This window comes from Hordeum vulgare, chromosome 3H (genome assembly GCF_904849725.1).
Source record: "Hordeum vulgare subsp. vulgare chromosome 3H, MorexV3_pseudomolecules_assembly, whole genome shotgun sequence".
In the NCBI taxonomy this organism is placed as follows: domain Eukaryota; kingdom Viridiplantae; phylum Streptophyta; class Magnoliopsida; order Poales; family Poaceae; genus Hordeum; species Hordeum vulgare.
In genome coordinates this window covers 569,298,312-569,313,092 of record NC_058520.1, presented here as the reverse complement: position 1 = coordinate 569,313,092, position 14,781 = coordinate 569,298,312, and the positions used below count along the sequence as shown (strand labels likewise).

At 46.6% G+C, this 14,781-nt stretch overlaps 2 protein-coding genes across 5 annotated transcripts; one reads left to right on the top strand and one right to left on the bottom strand.

The window, feature by feature from the left end:
- The first annotated feature begins 1,435 nt into the window (after positions 1-1,435).
- Positions 1,436-3,261, top strand: LOC123445176 (acyl-[acyl-carrier-protein] desaturase 4, chloroplastic-like). The gene is made up of 3 exons (XM_045122131.1): positions 1,436-1,649; positions 1,733-2,279; positions 2,378-3,261. Exons 1-3 carry the CDS (start codon positions 1,519-1,521, stop codon positions 2,951-2,953), a joined length of 1,254 nt encoding a protein of 417 aa, XP_044978066.1. The 5' UTR covers positions 1,436-1,518; the 3' UTR covers positions 2,954-3,261.
- Positions 3,262-8,033: 4,772 nt separating this feature from the next.
- Positions 8,034-14,240, bottom strand: LOC123445175 (snRNA-activating protein complex subunit). 4 transcript variants are annotated; one of them, XM_045122127.1, is made up of 11 exons: positions 13,748-14,240; positions 13,607-13,659; positions 13,422-13,488; positions 13,213-13,334; positions 12,357-12,831; positions 11,705-11,793; positions 9,663-9,753; positions 9,471-9,566; positions 9,246-9,371; positions 8,894-9,154; positions 8,034-8,516 (listed from the first exon to the last, which is right to left on the bottom strand). In XM_045122127.1, the coding sequence occupies exons 1-11, from the start codon at positions 13,901-13,903 to the stop codon at positions 8,235-8,237; spliced, it is 1,818 nt and encodes a 605-aa protein (XP_044978062.1). In that variant the 5' UTR covers positions 13,904-14,240; the 3' UTR covers positions 8,034-8,234. The 4 variants fall into 4 exon arrangements, with proteins under 4 accessions (XP_044978062.1, XP_044978063.1, XP_044978064.1 ...); XM_045122128.1 differs by having other exon boundaries at positions 12,357-12,822; XM_045122129.1 differs by having other exon boundaries at positions 13,225-13,334.
- Positions 14,241-14,781: the final 541 nt, after the last annotated feature.

Below are 14,781 nucleotides of genomic sequence, written 5' to 3'. Positions count from 1 at the left end.
TGCTTGAAGAAAGGCGTGTATGCGAGAAGGGTTTCTTTCCGGTTGCACACGGGTACCAACATTATCATAGAAGCAAGGGAGGTTTAACCCTCTCTCATCCTCTAGGATCATGTTGTGTAGAATCAAACGCTTGCACGTCGACGAGGAGGCTCATCATCTCAACGTCGTCGTCGTGCAACAACTCGTCAATGTCCGAATCGTCGGATGACGACCAATCCGACGCATCGGACAACGAGTCCATCTACAATGTGAGTGGCAACAATTGTGAGTAATGTCCAATGAAGCAAAAATGTAAAAATGAAGCAAAATAGCAAAAATGTGTACCTCAAACTTCGGTGTTGCGGAGGGCCGGCCGGGGAGGCGGCGCTGGGAGGGGCGGCTGGGACGGGGCGACGCTGCGGAGGGCCGGCCGGCGGCAGCGGAGGGGAGGCCGGGGCTGCGGAGGGGCTGCGGGGACGGGGCGGCGCTGCGGGGCTGCGGAGGTTCGACGGGGACGGGGCGGCGGCGGGGCGGCGCTGCGGGGCTGCGGAGGTTCGACGGGGACGGGGCGGCGGCGGGGCGGCGCTGCGGAGGGGCGGTGGGGGCGGCGTGGCGCTGCGGACGGGGCGGCGCTGCGGCAGTGGCGGCGCGGCGGACGGGGCAGCCGGGGCGGCGCTGCGGAGGGGCTGCCGCGGGGCGGGGAAGCGGCGGCGGAGGGCGGCCGGGGCGGGGCGGCGGAGGGGCGGCCGGGGCGGCCGGAGCGGAGCGGCGGCGGCGGCGGATCGAGGGAGGGAGCTGAAACTTCCCTCCCACGCTGGAGAGGAAGTGGAGTGCAGGTCGGGGACAGTTTCTCCCCCCAACCCTCATTTCTACAGGCTGCGATGACGCTTGCGGGTTGGACCTCTAATTTTTTTTTACGGATTTAAGGGTTCTAGTCTACGTTGTTTTGTCGACGAAAACTGTAAAAAAAACGGTTATTTTCCAGAATTTGAGGGTTTGAGGGTTCTACTAGACTTGCTCTTGGGGTGTGTCAATCAAAGAGTTAACGGCTTTTCTAAAAATCAGTCGATTGAGACCGTCGATACTATAGTCCGTTAATTTTGCAGTAAGATTTGTGTAAATTATTTGTTTTCCTAATTTTTTTTTCTTTTTGCATACTACTTATATTACTTCGCGAGACACTCCCAAGAGTTAAACGTGAGCATGGGCTTGCACACGTAGCAGGGGTGGGTTGGCAACGTTTAATGCTCTCAGAGTGTGGTGTTCAAGAGTTAAATCGTGAGCATGGAGTGACAGACATGGCAGGGGTGGGTTCGAAACTAGTAGCAGTACTGTGAACCTGTCATACGTGCATGTGCGCCATTGATGTCGTAGCTCTGCGGCGCATTTATTGGGTAAGCTGTTCCATATCTTCTCGTTTTGGTCGATCCTGTTCGCCATCATAGTTTTACCCTTCCGACTCCCCTATATAGACGTGCACCGTGTGCGTAAGCTGAGATTCATTCCTATATTTAGCAACAACACGAGTGTTGGCGATCGATGGCGAAGACGGGGCCAGCAGCGTGCACGTCCGCGAAGATCTGCTTCTTCTTCTCCAACAAGAGCGACGCGGGCTCGGGGAGGGCCACGCGCCTCGGGTGGATGCTCCGTCCTGCAAACTCTGGATGCAGGTACATGCATGCAATGCAATTTATGCAACTTTCGAGCTATATACATGCAGCTCCAATAACTATGTACGCTTCGCTGCGGCCAGTTTGGCGACGAGATGGACCGCGGCCGCGGCCGCGGCGGTGGAGGCTCCGGCGAGAAGCATCGACGTGGGGTTCGCGCCGGTGCCGCGGGAGCAGGCGGAGATGGTGCAGTCGCTGAACGGCTGGGTGGCGGAGAACATGCTCCCGCTGCTCAGCCCGGTGGAGTCCTCGTGGCAGCCGCACGACTTCCTGCCGTGCTCCGCCGCGCCGCCCGGCGCGTCGGAGGAGGAGGCTCTGTCCGCCTTCATGGAGGGCGTGGCTGCGCTGCGCGCGGGAGCCGCCGGCGTGCCTGACGAGGTGCTGGTCTGCCTGGTGGGCAACATGGTGACGGAGGAGGCGCTGCCGTCGTACCAGAGCATGGGGAACCGCACGGAGGGCATCGCGGACGACACCGGCGCCAGCGGCCTCCCCTGGGCGCAGTGGTTGCGCGGCTGGACGGCCGAGGAGAACCGCCACGGCGACCTCCTCAACCGCTACCTCTACCTCTCCGGCCGCGTCGACATGCGCCAGGTCGAGACCACCGTCCACCACCTCCTCCGCAACGGCATGGTACGCACATATCAACATATGTAAACACAGTTGCACCACTTAGTACAAAGACGTAAGTTTCTACGTGCACTGACGTTGTCTTGTCTTGCTATAATAAGGAAATGCTGGTGCCCAAGAGCCCATACCACAGCGTGATCTACGGCGCGTTCCAGGAGCGGGCGACCTTCGTCTCCCACGTGAACACGGCGAGGCTCGCCGGGCAGCACGGCGACCAGGCGCTCGCCAAGATCTGCGGCGTGATTGCCGCCGACGAGAAGAGGCACGAGGCGGGCTACACCAGGGTGTCCGCCAAGCTCTTCGAGGTGGACCCCGACGGCATAGTGCGCGCGCTGGCGCACGTCATGCGCGGAAAGGTCACCATGCCGGGGCTGCTCATGTCCGACGGCCGCGACGCCGAAAGCAGCCTGTTCGACCGGTTCTCCGCCGTGGCGCAGCGTGCCGGCGTGTACACGGCGAGGGACTACGGCGATCTGGTGGAGCACTTCGTGCGCAGGTGGCGGGTGGCGGAGCTCGCCGGGCTCTCTGGAGAGGGCCGCCGCGCGCAGGAGTACGTGTGCGGGCTGCCGCCCAAGATCCGGAGGATGGAGGAGCTGGCACACCAGAAGGCGGCCCGTAGCGAGCTCAGGCCGGCCCGCTTCAGTTGGATATTCGGTAGGCACGTCATGGTGGGCTGAAGAATGGGCTTGCATGCCTTACGTAGGCTTGCGGGAATAATAAAGGCGGCTTACCTGCCCCCCAAAAAAAAAACTGCCCCTAGTAAAAGGGTGGCTTACCTACCTGAATGAAAACAGACTACTCTATTGCCGTTTCTCTTTTCTTTTGCAAAACTATTTCCGTTTATTGTTGCTCCAGTCTTTGCTTCCTTACCAAGATTGAAGTTAGAATTTTCCCGAGTAAGTGTGAAGTTTTTCTTTTTTCCGGGTTAAGTAAGACGGTACTTTGAAGTCATGATAAGCAAGAAAAACATATCAGATTGCCATGAGATCGTTTATTCCTTGTCGACTCGACACTAGACTAAAGGGAACCAATTATAAATTCAAAGAAATAGCTCAGCTAGTGTCATTTAAATGTTGTAGCATGTTCTTATTCTCGGGGCACAAGAACTCTGCAGCGGTTTATTAGGAGGCCAATAGGGGTTTACGATATTAAATGTGGGATATAATGCGTTATTTGAATGCTGGTATTGATCTTTCATGGTTATGCATTGGTTACTTTAGCGAAGTGTTGAGGTGAGAGGAGCAATTCGAGCCGAACCAATATGGCATGGCACAAATTTACCAGCGGGCATCTACAAGGTGCGATCTGAGGTAAACTGGTTTTGGACTGAACCTTTGAGCGTCAAATATAAAAACGACAAGCGCATTAAGTTTTTCCCCTACGCTCCTGTAGCTAGGATTTTGTCTCCTCCGAGACGATCCGATCGCTTCCGAGTTATGTCCTACGTCGATTGCCCCTAATCTGTGCCTTTGTAGTCCCCGACGGACTCCCCGAACCGTGTACGGATGGCGTCCCCCTTGGATGCCCATTCTACAACGGGCGGCGGCGACGCGGCGGCCTCAAAACCCGACCTAAAAAACTTCTTCGACCAATTGGATCTCAATGATGAGGAGTTTGATGAAGTAGAGATTGATGAGGAAGATCATGAGATTCAAGAAAGAATCTGGTGGCTTGCCTTAGCTAGGGTTCATACCGAGAAAAAATTCAGCCAATCTGCCTTCTACAAGGATATCCAGACGGCATGGAACCCGACGCAGAGCATGAGGTTTTGGCCTGTTGGTCTTAACAGATTCGTCATCCAGGCCTCGTGCCTGGGGATTGGGAACGCATCATGACGCAAGGTCCATGGTTGTTTCGTAACTGGGATGTGCTACTTTGCACGTATAATGGCTTCAGTAAAGCTGGAGACGTTATGTGTCATATATAAAAAGACTACTCTATTACCACGGCAGGAGATTGTAGTGTGTCGTTTCCGTCTACTTCGGTTCACCACGTAAGCACTGCAACGTTAGATCATTCCCTGATTGTTTTGTTGAAAGAAATGAAGGTGCGAAACCAGTGGTGGAGCTAGACAAAAATGGATGGGGGGACGAAACGTAAAATACAAGGGTTTGGGAGGGCCAAAAGCTATAAAAAAATCACCTAAGCCCTCACATTTTTTTTACAAATTGGTTCAATGTTGAGGGTGGGGGGGGGGGGGGGATAGTTTGTCTTGGTTATCTCTTTATGACTTTACCCAAGTTTGTCACTTGTGTTTGTTTGCTTGTTTCATCATATAAATTGTTCCACCTACTTGTATTTTAGGATAACTTTATTTATCTGCACTTTCTGTAAAACTTGAAGGAAAAGAAAAAAGATACATACGTCACACCCTGTGCTAGCTGCAGGGCCGTGCTAATCTCTACAAATTTCTAAACCACAGTTGGCCCAGTGGCGGACACAGGCTTGGGATAGCTATGGCTGTAGCCCCATGCCTATTAACAACACAACTTTGTTTAAAAAAAAAGGAATTAACAACGTAACATCATCCCGTGTAATTTCTTCATACGGAGTACAAAATATAGAAAACCAGGAGTGTTTATCACTCAAGTTAGCTCAACACCAGGCATTACTGACTCCACTAAATGGGCCCATCAGCAATAAACAAGAAAAAAAAATCAAAGCTAAGTTGATTACCATACGATAAGCATATTCCACCTCTGTATAAATCGCCTGATCACCCTCAAAAGTGGAGAAAATGAAATGCTATGTGAAACCAAATATTTTCTTGGGAAAAATCTCTTTGAAACTAAAGATAAAACCAACAAGGACACGAGTGAGCAAACAAACAACATTCACCTCTTCAACAAGAAACCTAAAAAATATAACCTGAACTGATTAGCATGTAAGAAACGTGTGCCGCCTTCCCATAAATGGTCTAATCCCCAAAAGAAATGAGAGAAATGAAAAGATATGCTATTTAGTACTCCCTTCGATCACTATTATAAAATGTTACTTATGACCTTTTTATGAATTAAGTGTATATAGACACGTTTTAGTGTGTTTGTTCATTTATTTCAGTCTGTACGTAGTCCTTACTAAAGGTCCAAAACATCCTATAATAGTAATAGTAATAGTAATAGTATAGTAATAGTAATAGTAATAGTAATAGTAATCTATACCTAATAATAAAGCGGCTATTGCTACCGTCGGAAAACCCACCGTGGCATTTTTATAAAAAAAAGCCTGTAATTTTGGTTATTTAACCCGTGCTTCATCATTTATCTGCAACGCAAAAGAAAAAAAGATTCGCTGCAAAAATTATACCCGTACGCATCGCCTCCTCCCGTCGAACCTGGGCCACCCTGGCCTGTGCCCAGACCGCCGCCACACCACTCGCCGCCGCGGCCGACCTCAACCGCCAGCGCTGCCGATCACAACTCACCCGCCTCCACGGCCGTACCTATCCCCGCTCACTGCCCCTGTTGCGGCGCTCGAAAGCATCGCGTCGACCCTGGTCCACCCTGGCCTGTGCCCAGGCCGCTGCCACACCACTCGCCGCCGCGGCCGACCTCAACCACCACTGTTGTCGATCTCAACCCACCCACCTCCGCGGCCGTACCTCTGCCCGCTTGTTGTCCCCGTTTCGGCGCTCGAGCACAACTTTTGGATCAAATCAACGCGACAGCTACAGTGACTGCGGATGATGCGCATGCTCAATGCAGAACGGCGATGGCGCGCGAATAAGGCGAGGTGGAGCGAAGTACTTACAGGTGGAGGCGGGCCTCCATGGCTCACACGGGGAACTCCGAGGTTATGGCGCAGCAACGGCGACTCCTTATGGCCAGATAGAGGCGCCTAACCCTTGCTCCCCTCATCGTATCCCCTTCTCCGGCAGGAACTCATCATCTGGTGAGATCCCCTCCCCATGCCTCCAACCGTGTGCCAAGCACTGGCAAGAAATTTTGTTTTGTGGGGATTTGTTTGCTCATGAATGAATGTATTGAATGTAAGATTTTATTGTTGTAGAGACAGAGAATGGACACCATCTTCAGTTTGTCATCTGATCCCACATTCTCTACACCATGAATGAAATAAGATAACAGTCCATTGATCAATTCACGTAGCCTCTTTGTTTTGCTTTGCCTGTCCCGCTCAATTTCTCATCATGGTGGAATCAACAATGGACGGGTTGATTTCTCAACAAAATAGGATAGGACTGACTACATTAGTTAGTTAGCTTATTATTTTAACAAATTAAAATGATTATAAAAAGATTAAAAGCGTGTGGTATTTTTTTCTCCCGTTGCAACGCACGGGCCCTTTTGCTAGTACTAATAAAGCAAATAGTGCTTCTTCCGTACGTCATCCAAATTGCCCTTAAAATTGACTGAAATTACCCACCAATGCCACCTATAAGTCATTAAAAAACGTTTCAAACAGAAAAATCTCCGGACTGGGCCGGCCCATGTAGGCACCTCCTATATTACGCTCTGGGCGTTGAAAAAGATGCAGCACACCTGTTTGGGCCGGCCCATGCGTGGGCGCCTGTTTTTTTAGTTTAGTTTTTTTATTTTTATTTTCAGTTTCATTTTGTTTTTCTACTTTAAATAATTTAGAACTTCAAACAACTTTTCTCAATTTTAAGAAACTGAGAATTTCGAAATAAAATATTCAAAAAAACATATTCTTTTTTGAGAATTCAAAAACTACTCAGGAGTTCTGAAAAATGTTTGCATATAAAAAATGTTTAAACTTTGAGAAAATGTCCATAAAATAAAAAAGTCAACGATTTTAAACAAAAGACTGTGTAAAAATCTTAAAGACAGTTGGTGCCTCTGTTTTTAGTCTCATTTTTTATTTTCATTTTTTTGTTCCATTTTTTAGTTTAAATAATTTAGAACTTTGAAAAACTTTTGCAATTTATAAAACTGGGAATTTTGAAATAAAAGTTTTAAGAAAATATAAAATGTTTGTGAATTCAAAAAATGCTCAGGATTTTTGTAAAAATATTTGCATATTCAGAAAAAACGTTCATAATTTTGAGAACAATGTTGGTGAAAACAATAAAAGTCCATGATTTTGAAAATAAGTTTGTGTGTTATTTTTTGGGTGCAATTGAAAAAAATGTTTGCTAATTCAAAAAATGTTCATGCATTTTAAGAAATGTCCTAAAATTTTAAAGACATAATATGATCAGCACCATTGGAGATTATAATTATTTTTCTCCCGTTGCAACACACGGGTCCTTTTGCTAGTAATAGTAATGAACAGAGGGAGTACCTTACTAATTACACTGAAAAAGAACGCACCATCTTGGATAGAGATGTTGTAGAGAAAAATATTGGAAAAACTGAACAGTGACTTTTCTGGATTAAAAAAAATCAACAAAGGTAAAACAATCAAATAACAAAAAAACACGATAGAGCAAACAAACAACTTCCATCCCATCTCTCGAATCACAATTTTCATTTTGTTCTATTTTCTCCCCCAGATCGATCTCTTTCTCTCAATGGAGGGTGGGCGGTTTTGGACAATAAGCGACAGGCTCCGGCTCAGAAAGATAAGAGGCCCCTTCAGGGTATCATTGTAGCTCAAACTGTCCATGCACTCCAGAAGCGCAAGAGCCGGAGATGTCCTACTAGGATATGAGCTTTAGCCTAATGGTTCGTCATGGCAGGCAGGCGAGACCGAGAAAGGTGATAAGATCGCCAGAACGGTTTCCAAGGAGACGCAAACTCCCACAGCCTAGCAATCAATGAGCAGTAGAGAGTATAATTTGGAAAAGGCAATTCCTATTTACGCACCCAGTGACTTCCAAAATTCAAAAACTATGCAGCCAAAGTATACACATCAAACCCTTCAAAAATGAGTTCCCTATAAAAACCTTCAAAAATGAATATACTGTACACAAAAAGAGAACCAGCAGTAAAAGCCAGGGCTTCATGGCTTTCAGTCTGGAAAAGAAAAGAAACTATTCTATTCTTGGAAATAATCATACACAGTATGATGATATAACAGCGAGTCGTCCTCCTTGTAATGGAGGAGGTAGTAGCACTGCTTGCAGAAATAGCAGGGATTATTGGGAGCCCATTTATCATCCACCGTCATCTTCGTGGCGAGGTAGATCTGGCACACGGAACACTTCTGGAAACGCCTCTGCATGTGGAATGTCATGAGAGGGTACTCCGCTTGGTTCTGCGTGTCCTCCGGGTGGATCAGCCTCATGTCTCTAATCACGAACGTGTGCTTGCAGTTCCCCTGAAAATGTGCAGGCAAGTGACATGAGGGAAATGATATGCGGCTCTTTTTTTTAATAAAAACAAGATGATGTGCAGTTAATTCTGCTCGTGTTAATGCACGTGATGTGAATATTAAGCATCATACAGTACCACATTTCTAAGTTAATTGTTTCTCAGATTCTAGAGCAAACACCACAATAACAAAGGAACAGATAAAACACATCCTAATTCTGTTATACCTTTCCTTGACAGAAAATAGTGTATGATCTATCATGGCATTTATATCGATTAACTAACAATTGCTTACACATACAGGAAAATGGAGTGAATCAGAGACACCAAATCTTTTTCTCAACAATGGGCCGTGGGAAGACATAAAGAGAATAAGAATGGAACCTGGTGGCAGTAGAGGTACCCAGCACCAAGCCGGAAGTGCAGGTCTGAAAAGTAGGTACTTTGCATGTTTGCAGATTTAAACTCTGGCACATTCGAAATATTCAAGCCTTTCAATAAGTCCTTTTGTCGTTTCTTTAACACGCCAGAACTTATTGCATCCCACTTCTCTGCCACCTCATCACTGGAATTGTCAAGCCAGTCAAGTATAGGCCTACTGTAATCAACCGCAGAATAATGTCTCGTGTCATTGTAGAACGTATCCTGATAAAAGAGTGTGGAGATTAGCAAAGCCGCAACCCTTCTGTAATAGTGAGTCGTCATAGATATGCAAAAGAACTAAAAGAAAGAATACCTCAATAAGAAAATAACCAGAATGGTTATGTAGCTTGTTCAACTCCATCAACTTATTTGTCGAACAGTAAATATTGTCCTTCAGATCTGTGAGGAGCTGGCTCCCCAAGACAAGAAATTCCTGGTTCTGCACGGGGCACAGAGATGACCATATAACTTAATTAACACATATTTCACCATACAGATAAGAATGTGTAACTAAAGTTCTAAGATATTAGTATATTACTTTCACAGAGCCATGCCTCCACTCATAAATTTCGACACAAAGAATTGCTTCTGGAGAGACTATAGGTATGTGTTCCTCAGATTTCGAAGCTTTGTTCTGGAACCAAAAAAAATTAAGAAGAGAAATTATTAAAACAAAAAAGAAGAGCTTCTGTAAAGAAATGTTGGCATGTTGCAAATGATAAAACCAAACCTTCCAAGGGGCACTGTTGTATTTAAGAGATTTTGCCAAGTCCATTTTCTCCGCTGATGCCTTAGAGCCTTTGGACATCACAGAATCACCACTGCACTCAAATAAACATATTATAAGGAACAGAGCAATTCAAATGAAAGCATCTATATTATGGTCTTAATTGGTTATAAACTAGGATAATCACGGACAATTTTATTTAGTCTTTCTTGAGCAGTTATTCAGTACTCCCTCCGTCCCACAATGTAAGACGTTTTTGCAAGCTAAACAAACTTGCAAAAACGTCTTACATTGTAGGGCGAAGGGAGTAATTAACAATAATAATAAATGACAACATGGCCATCAGGATCTAAATCCAAAGGAGCTAGGTTCAAATTGACACAAAAACTAAGGACAATCTTCAATGTCCTTATCAGTTTCAGCCAGCAGTATTTTGGTGAAAATATGAATCCAGTCTGGTTGGATCCAGCTAATATTTGACTACAAACAATAATTCTCATTACTTCTACAATGTTACAACAAAAATTGTTCCCTTCATTTCATTATGTGTCCTCAGCGGCTCAGCCTCAGGACACCTGTTTCATTATATCTATCCATGGATTCGATGCATGATGCGTTAGTGACGTTTTCTCCCTCGTGACCCGAATAATATATGCTGATTTCTTGTTTTCCGAAGCTTCACGCTACTGAAAGAAACCTTGTTCCAGGCAGAACTCACATTTGATGTACTCCTAGCATTCCACGTCTCCACATACCAGGCTCTAAAAGTGCTAGTTCATATTACAAAGTCACATTTCATCTACTCCGTCTATATGCTCTATTATTAGTACAACTCCCACACACTTGCTTACGAATGGCTGAGTCCATTGCATTCTCAAATGGCTGAAGTGAAACCAACCTTATGCAACTGCATCTGACAATGCTGCTTTTATGTTTGTTTAGGAAGGGGGGGGGGGGGGAGCTATTAGGTGTGTTATACAAAAAATATTGCCTCCAAATTTGCCTGAACACAGCACTAGAATTTACCTACAAATAAACCAGCGCAAGTGCAACCAAAATGCTCAAGAAGCACACACTCGGTGTGGGGACACTACTCTTATCTAATGTCAAAAATTCTCTGAGAAGAGAACCCATCTTATTTGAAACTGGAACACGAAACCAGTAGCATATCGGTTCAATCCGAAAGCTAGTTACCAAAGTTGTCTCCCAGATATCAACCTTCAAACCTTTTTCTTTTAATCTCAGGGAGAAAGCTGATTGAGGAACTGGTAAAAGACAAACCAAATGCTAAGTGCCACACGTGTGGCACGAAGTAACACCGCCCTGGCATTTTTACAACTAAAATTGCCGTCCAAAAATAACACAAAAGAAACTGAAACTTGCCATGCTTCACAACTAAAGTTGCCATCCTCGGGTAACTAACTTGCCATCAAAAAATGTCAGGGTGGACTTCCTTCGTTCCACACGTGTGGCACTTATCAGGGTCCAAAGACAAGCATGCATGCCTGGATGCGTGATGTGGAGTGATTAGTTTCTTTCGGTTCTTTGATTAGGGTTGGCATGTTCTATTTTTCAACTCATTAAATGGTTTTTTGTCTGTGCGCATGTCGCAGTGAGGACATATGTGAAACATATATGGAGTATAAATGTATAATAGACCGTTCATTATGTTTAATCTAAGAGTCAGAAACAAAATGAACTGGGTAATTCGGCGGTTCCCAAGGCTTCAAGAATTCTGATTTCAATCTAAGAGTCAGAAACAAAATGAACTGGGTACATCATCTGGTTCCAAATAGTAAATACTACTTCGTAAAATTCTGCAGCTATGTTTGAGCAAAAAAAAAAAAAAACGAACTAAGATCTTTCTATAAGAGATTCAGGATGCCACAAAGTTAAGTTAGTATCAATCTGTTATTTCATCACATTGTGCAGGCAGAACCTCTATGTGATAGCTTGAATAATAGCACCCCACAAAGATTGAATAAATCCAATGTTTGAAAAAAAAAGGTACCTAAATATAGGCAAACAAAGTTTAACCACTTTACCTGAACGAGTGCAGCCTTGCTGCACGTTTGTCGTCTTCTTGCTTGACCTTGATCTCTGCCATCTTCTCTGCTTTAGTAAGATAACTCCCCTGATTATGATAATATCATGACATGATATGATGCAAAACAACGATCAGTATTTGTAGGTGCTAAAACGGATGCATTTAAATGCACTTAGATGACAAGAGAATACACAGGCTATCTATAACTAATATTCAGGAAATGGCTTACAATGTACGTGTATATCACTGAAACATAGGCCTAATCCTTGTTAAAGGCTGGTTCTACAATATATTTTGCAGAATTCAATCTATTCTAGTACAATAGGTAAATATGATATGTTTGGATATTATAGCAGTGTAATAATTAAACTAGGTTATTTTTCAACTATCACAGACTTGTTTTATGTTCTTCAAACTTACCAACTGGCAGCGTCAACAAAAGTTTCTATTAACCAGGTGATCATTGTAAAAATGGCCAAACCCTGTATATCATTAGTTCTTAGCCAGAAACCTAAAGCAATCTAGGAGGAACATGTTCCAACTGAACTGACGCAACAAAGGCATAAAGCAACTACACTGACTACACAAGACAGATTTTATTTTAAAAATGCATTTAACACAGTACGTAGGCAACAAATGGCGGTACATACCTGTAAAATATGCGCTCGAACCTCCCGATCAAAATGCCTGCCTCTCTTTTTGCCCTTTTTACATTGTGTTTGACCATCTGTGCCTTCTAGATCATGAGGAACAACTGACATGTCCTCACTAGGCAATACAGGTGTTTCACTTTCAATTGATGAAGTTGAAGAGGTTCCATTTTTACCCTTTCTGTCGTTGGGTTTCCTCTTGCTCCCTTCTGATTCATGTGGTACAATCGCCAACTCAACACGTGATCCAGATGTGTCTCTTTCAGCTGTTGAATCTGAGGTGAGGGCACCATTGTTTCCATTCCTCTCTCTGGTTTTCCTCTTGACACCTCTTGTTTTCCCATTGCTGCCCTGTGGTTTATGCAGTTCAATTGCCATATCACCAGGGGGTGATACTGAACTTTGTGTTTCAGCTGATGCGCTTGAAGTGACAGTCTCATTTCCAGGGGTGGAACTCGCTGACATTCTGCATGTGCTAGACCAAAAGAACACATCAGATCATATCAGCCACATAACGCATAACAAAGCAAATTATCAAATGTCAATAATGCAGCTAGGGGTAACATAGTTCACAAAACTGTCACTACAACACTAATTCTCAGGTGTGCTTGCTACGAGTTCTGACTTGCATGTCATGCCATGTAAAACTTACTACAGCAGACACCTTGGGAAAGCCTACCTTGCTAATTTTTTTGCTTGGCATGGAAGCTAACTAGTAACCGCCATGCCAACTATTTCCAAGCATCCTCTGCTCATGTTGCATTTAATCCAACTTGCCTAAGCCATCATACAAGATAAGAAATCAACCACAACAAAAAATACAGCAACCAAGCATCAACCAAAGCAGACTGCTTACCCCCCATCTAACCTTTGATCAAATGGTTGTGATGGAGTGCCAGAACTCTGATCCAATGGTGGTGATGGAGCGGCAGAACTTTGATCTACTGATTGTGATGGAGCGCCAGAGTCCCAGCCCTCCTACAAATGCATGGGTAAAAAACTCGCATCGAGATACCAATGACAACAAAGGGAATAGAGCAAGTGGATTAGCAGTAGAGAGGTCACCTCCATAGCCTCCCGGAGAGCGCGCTCCACAAGCTCCTCCTCAGAGAGCACCCTCAGCTCATCAATGCTGCAAAACACACAAAAACAATGTACAGCACACAATGTCAAATCCTTCATATGGAGTACACGCTAAGCAGACCGCAGAGGATTCGTGTCAACACGGCATGATGAAATCAGGGGATTACCAGAGCTCGTCCTCGAATTCGTCCCCGGGGTCGCCCAATTCGTCACGCAGGGACTGGACGCAAACGAAAACGAGATGCAGTTAGAACAAAACTCTAGGGCGAATCGAAGAGCTAGGGTTTGGGGGAAGCGGGGGGTTGCACCTGAACCTCGCGGAGCGTGGAGGAGATGAACTCGGGGACGGTGCAGACAGGGCCAACCATAAAGGGGATGAACACCGGGCCGCCGCGCGCGAAGGGCTCGCGCGGCCGCTCTTCGGCGGCGGCGGAGCTCTCCGCGTCCTCCCCAGCCGCCGGCATCGCCGCGGGCGAATCCCTCTCCCCCTCAACACGGTGGGAGGAGCACGGAAGCACGGGGGGTCAGGCACGCCCGCGTTCGGTATACTTCGATTCTAACTAGGACCGAACCTGGCGATGGCGCAGGGACTCGCGGGGAGGAGCGGCGGCGCCGCCTAGGGTCGAGCAGAGCTTTTATTGGGCTGCGTCCAGGGAGGGGGTAGGGCGGCGACCTAGGGAGAGACGTAGAGGAGGGCGGAGGGTGGCCAGCGGGCACGATAGAATGCGGCGGCGGCGGCGGCCTAGGGCTTCGGGGTGTGGGGTGGGCGGGGCGAGAGCGGCGGGCGTGGGGATTTTATTTTCCTCTGCGCGGAACCTTCACGCTCAAGATCAAGTCGCTGCAACGCAACGTCTTCCGCTCCCAACGGTAACCGCTCCCGCTAGAACGCGATCGCCAGGAACTGCCCAGCTACACCGGCCGCCACCGGTCCCTGCCTCCTCCGTTGCCCACTCCGGCGACGTGAGGAGGTGGGGACCACGGCGCTGCAACGGCGCTGCGACGCCGGCTTGTTGTTAGGGTTGGTCTAGTGTTTTCTTGGGACGTCGTTGGGGTGGTGGAAATGGCGTCCGGTCAAATAAATCTGCCTCAACTCTATTCCCACACTGACGGCGACCTTCACCGCGGCGTCTTGGAGTTGATGGCAACGTGTGTTGCTCGGTCTTTCAGATCGGCGGCCTGGTCTTCTCGCCGTTCTTCAGATCTGACGAGATCAGTTTCTCGGTCTGTCGCTGGCGTTCGTGGTTATTCGCGACGACGTTGGCGGCCGGGGCGAGGTGGTTCTTCTGGAGCGAGGATGTCGGTCCGAAGGTGGTGGATCTGCCGTTCCTCTCCAACTTTGTTG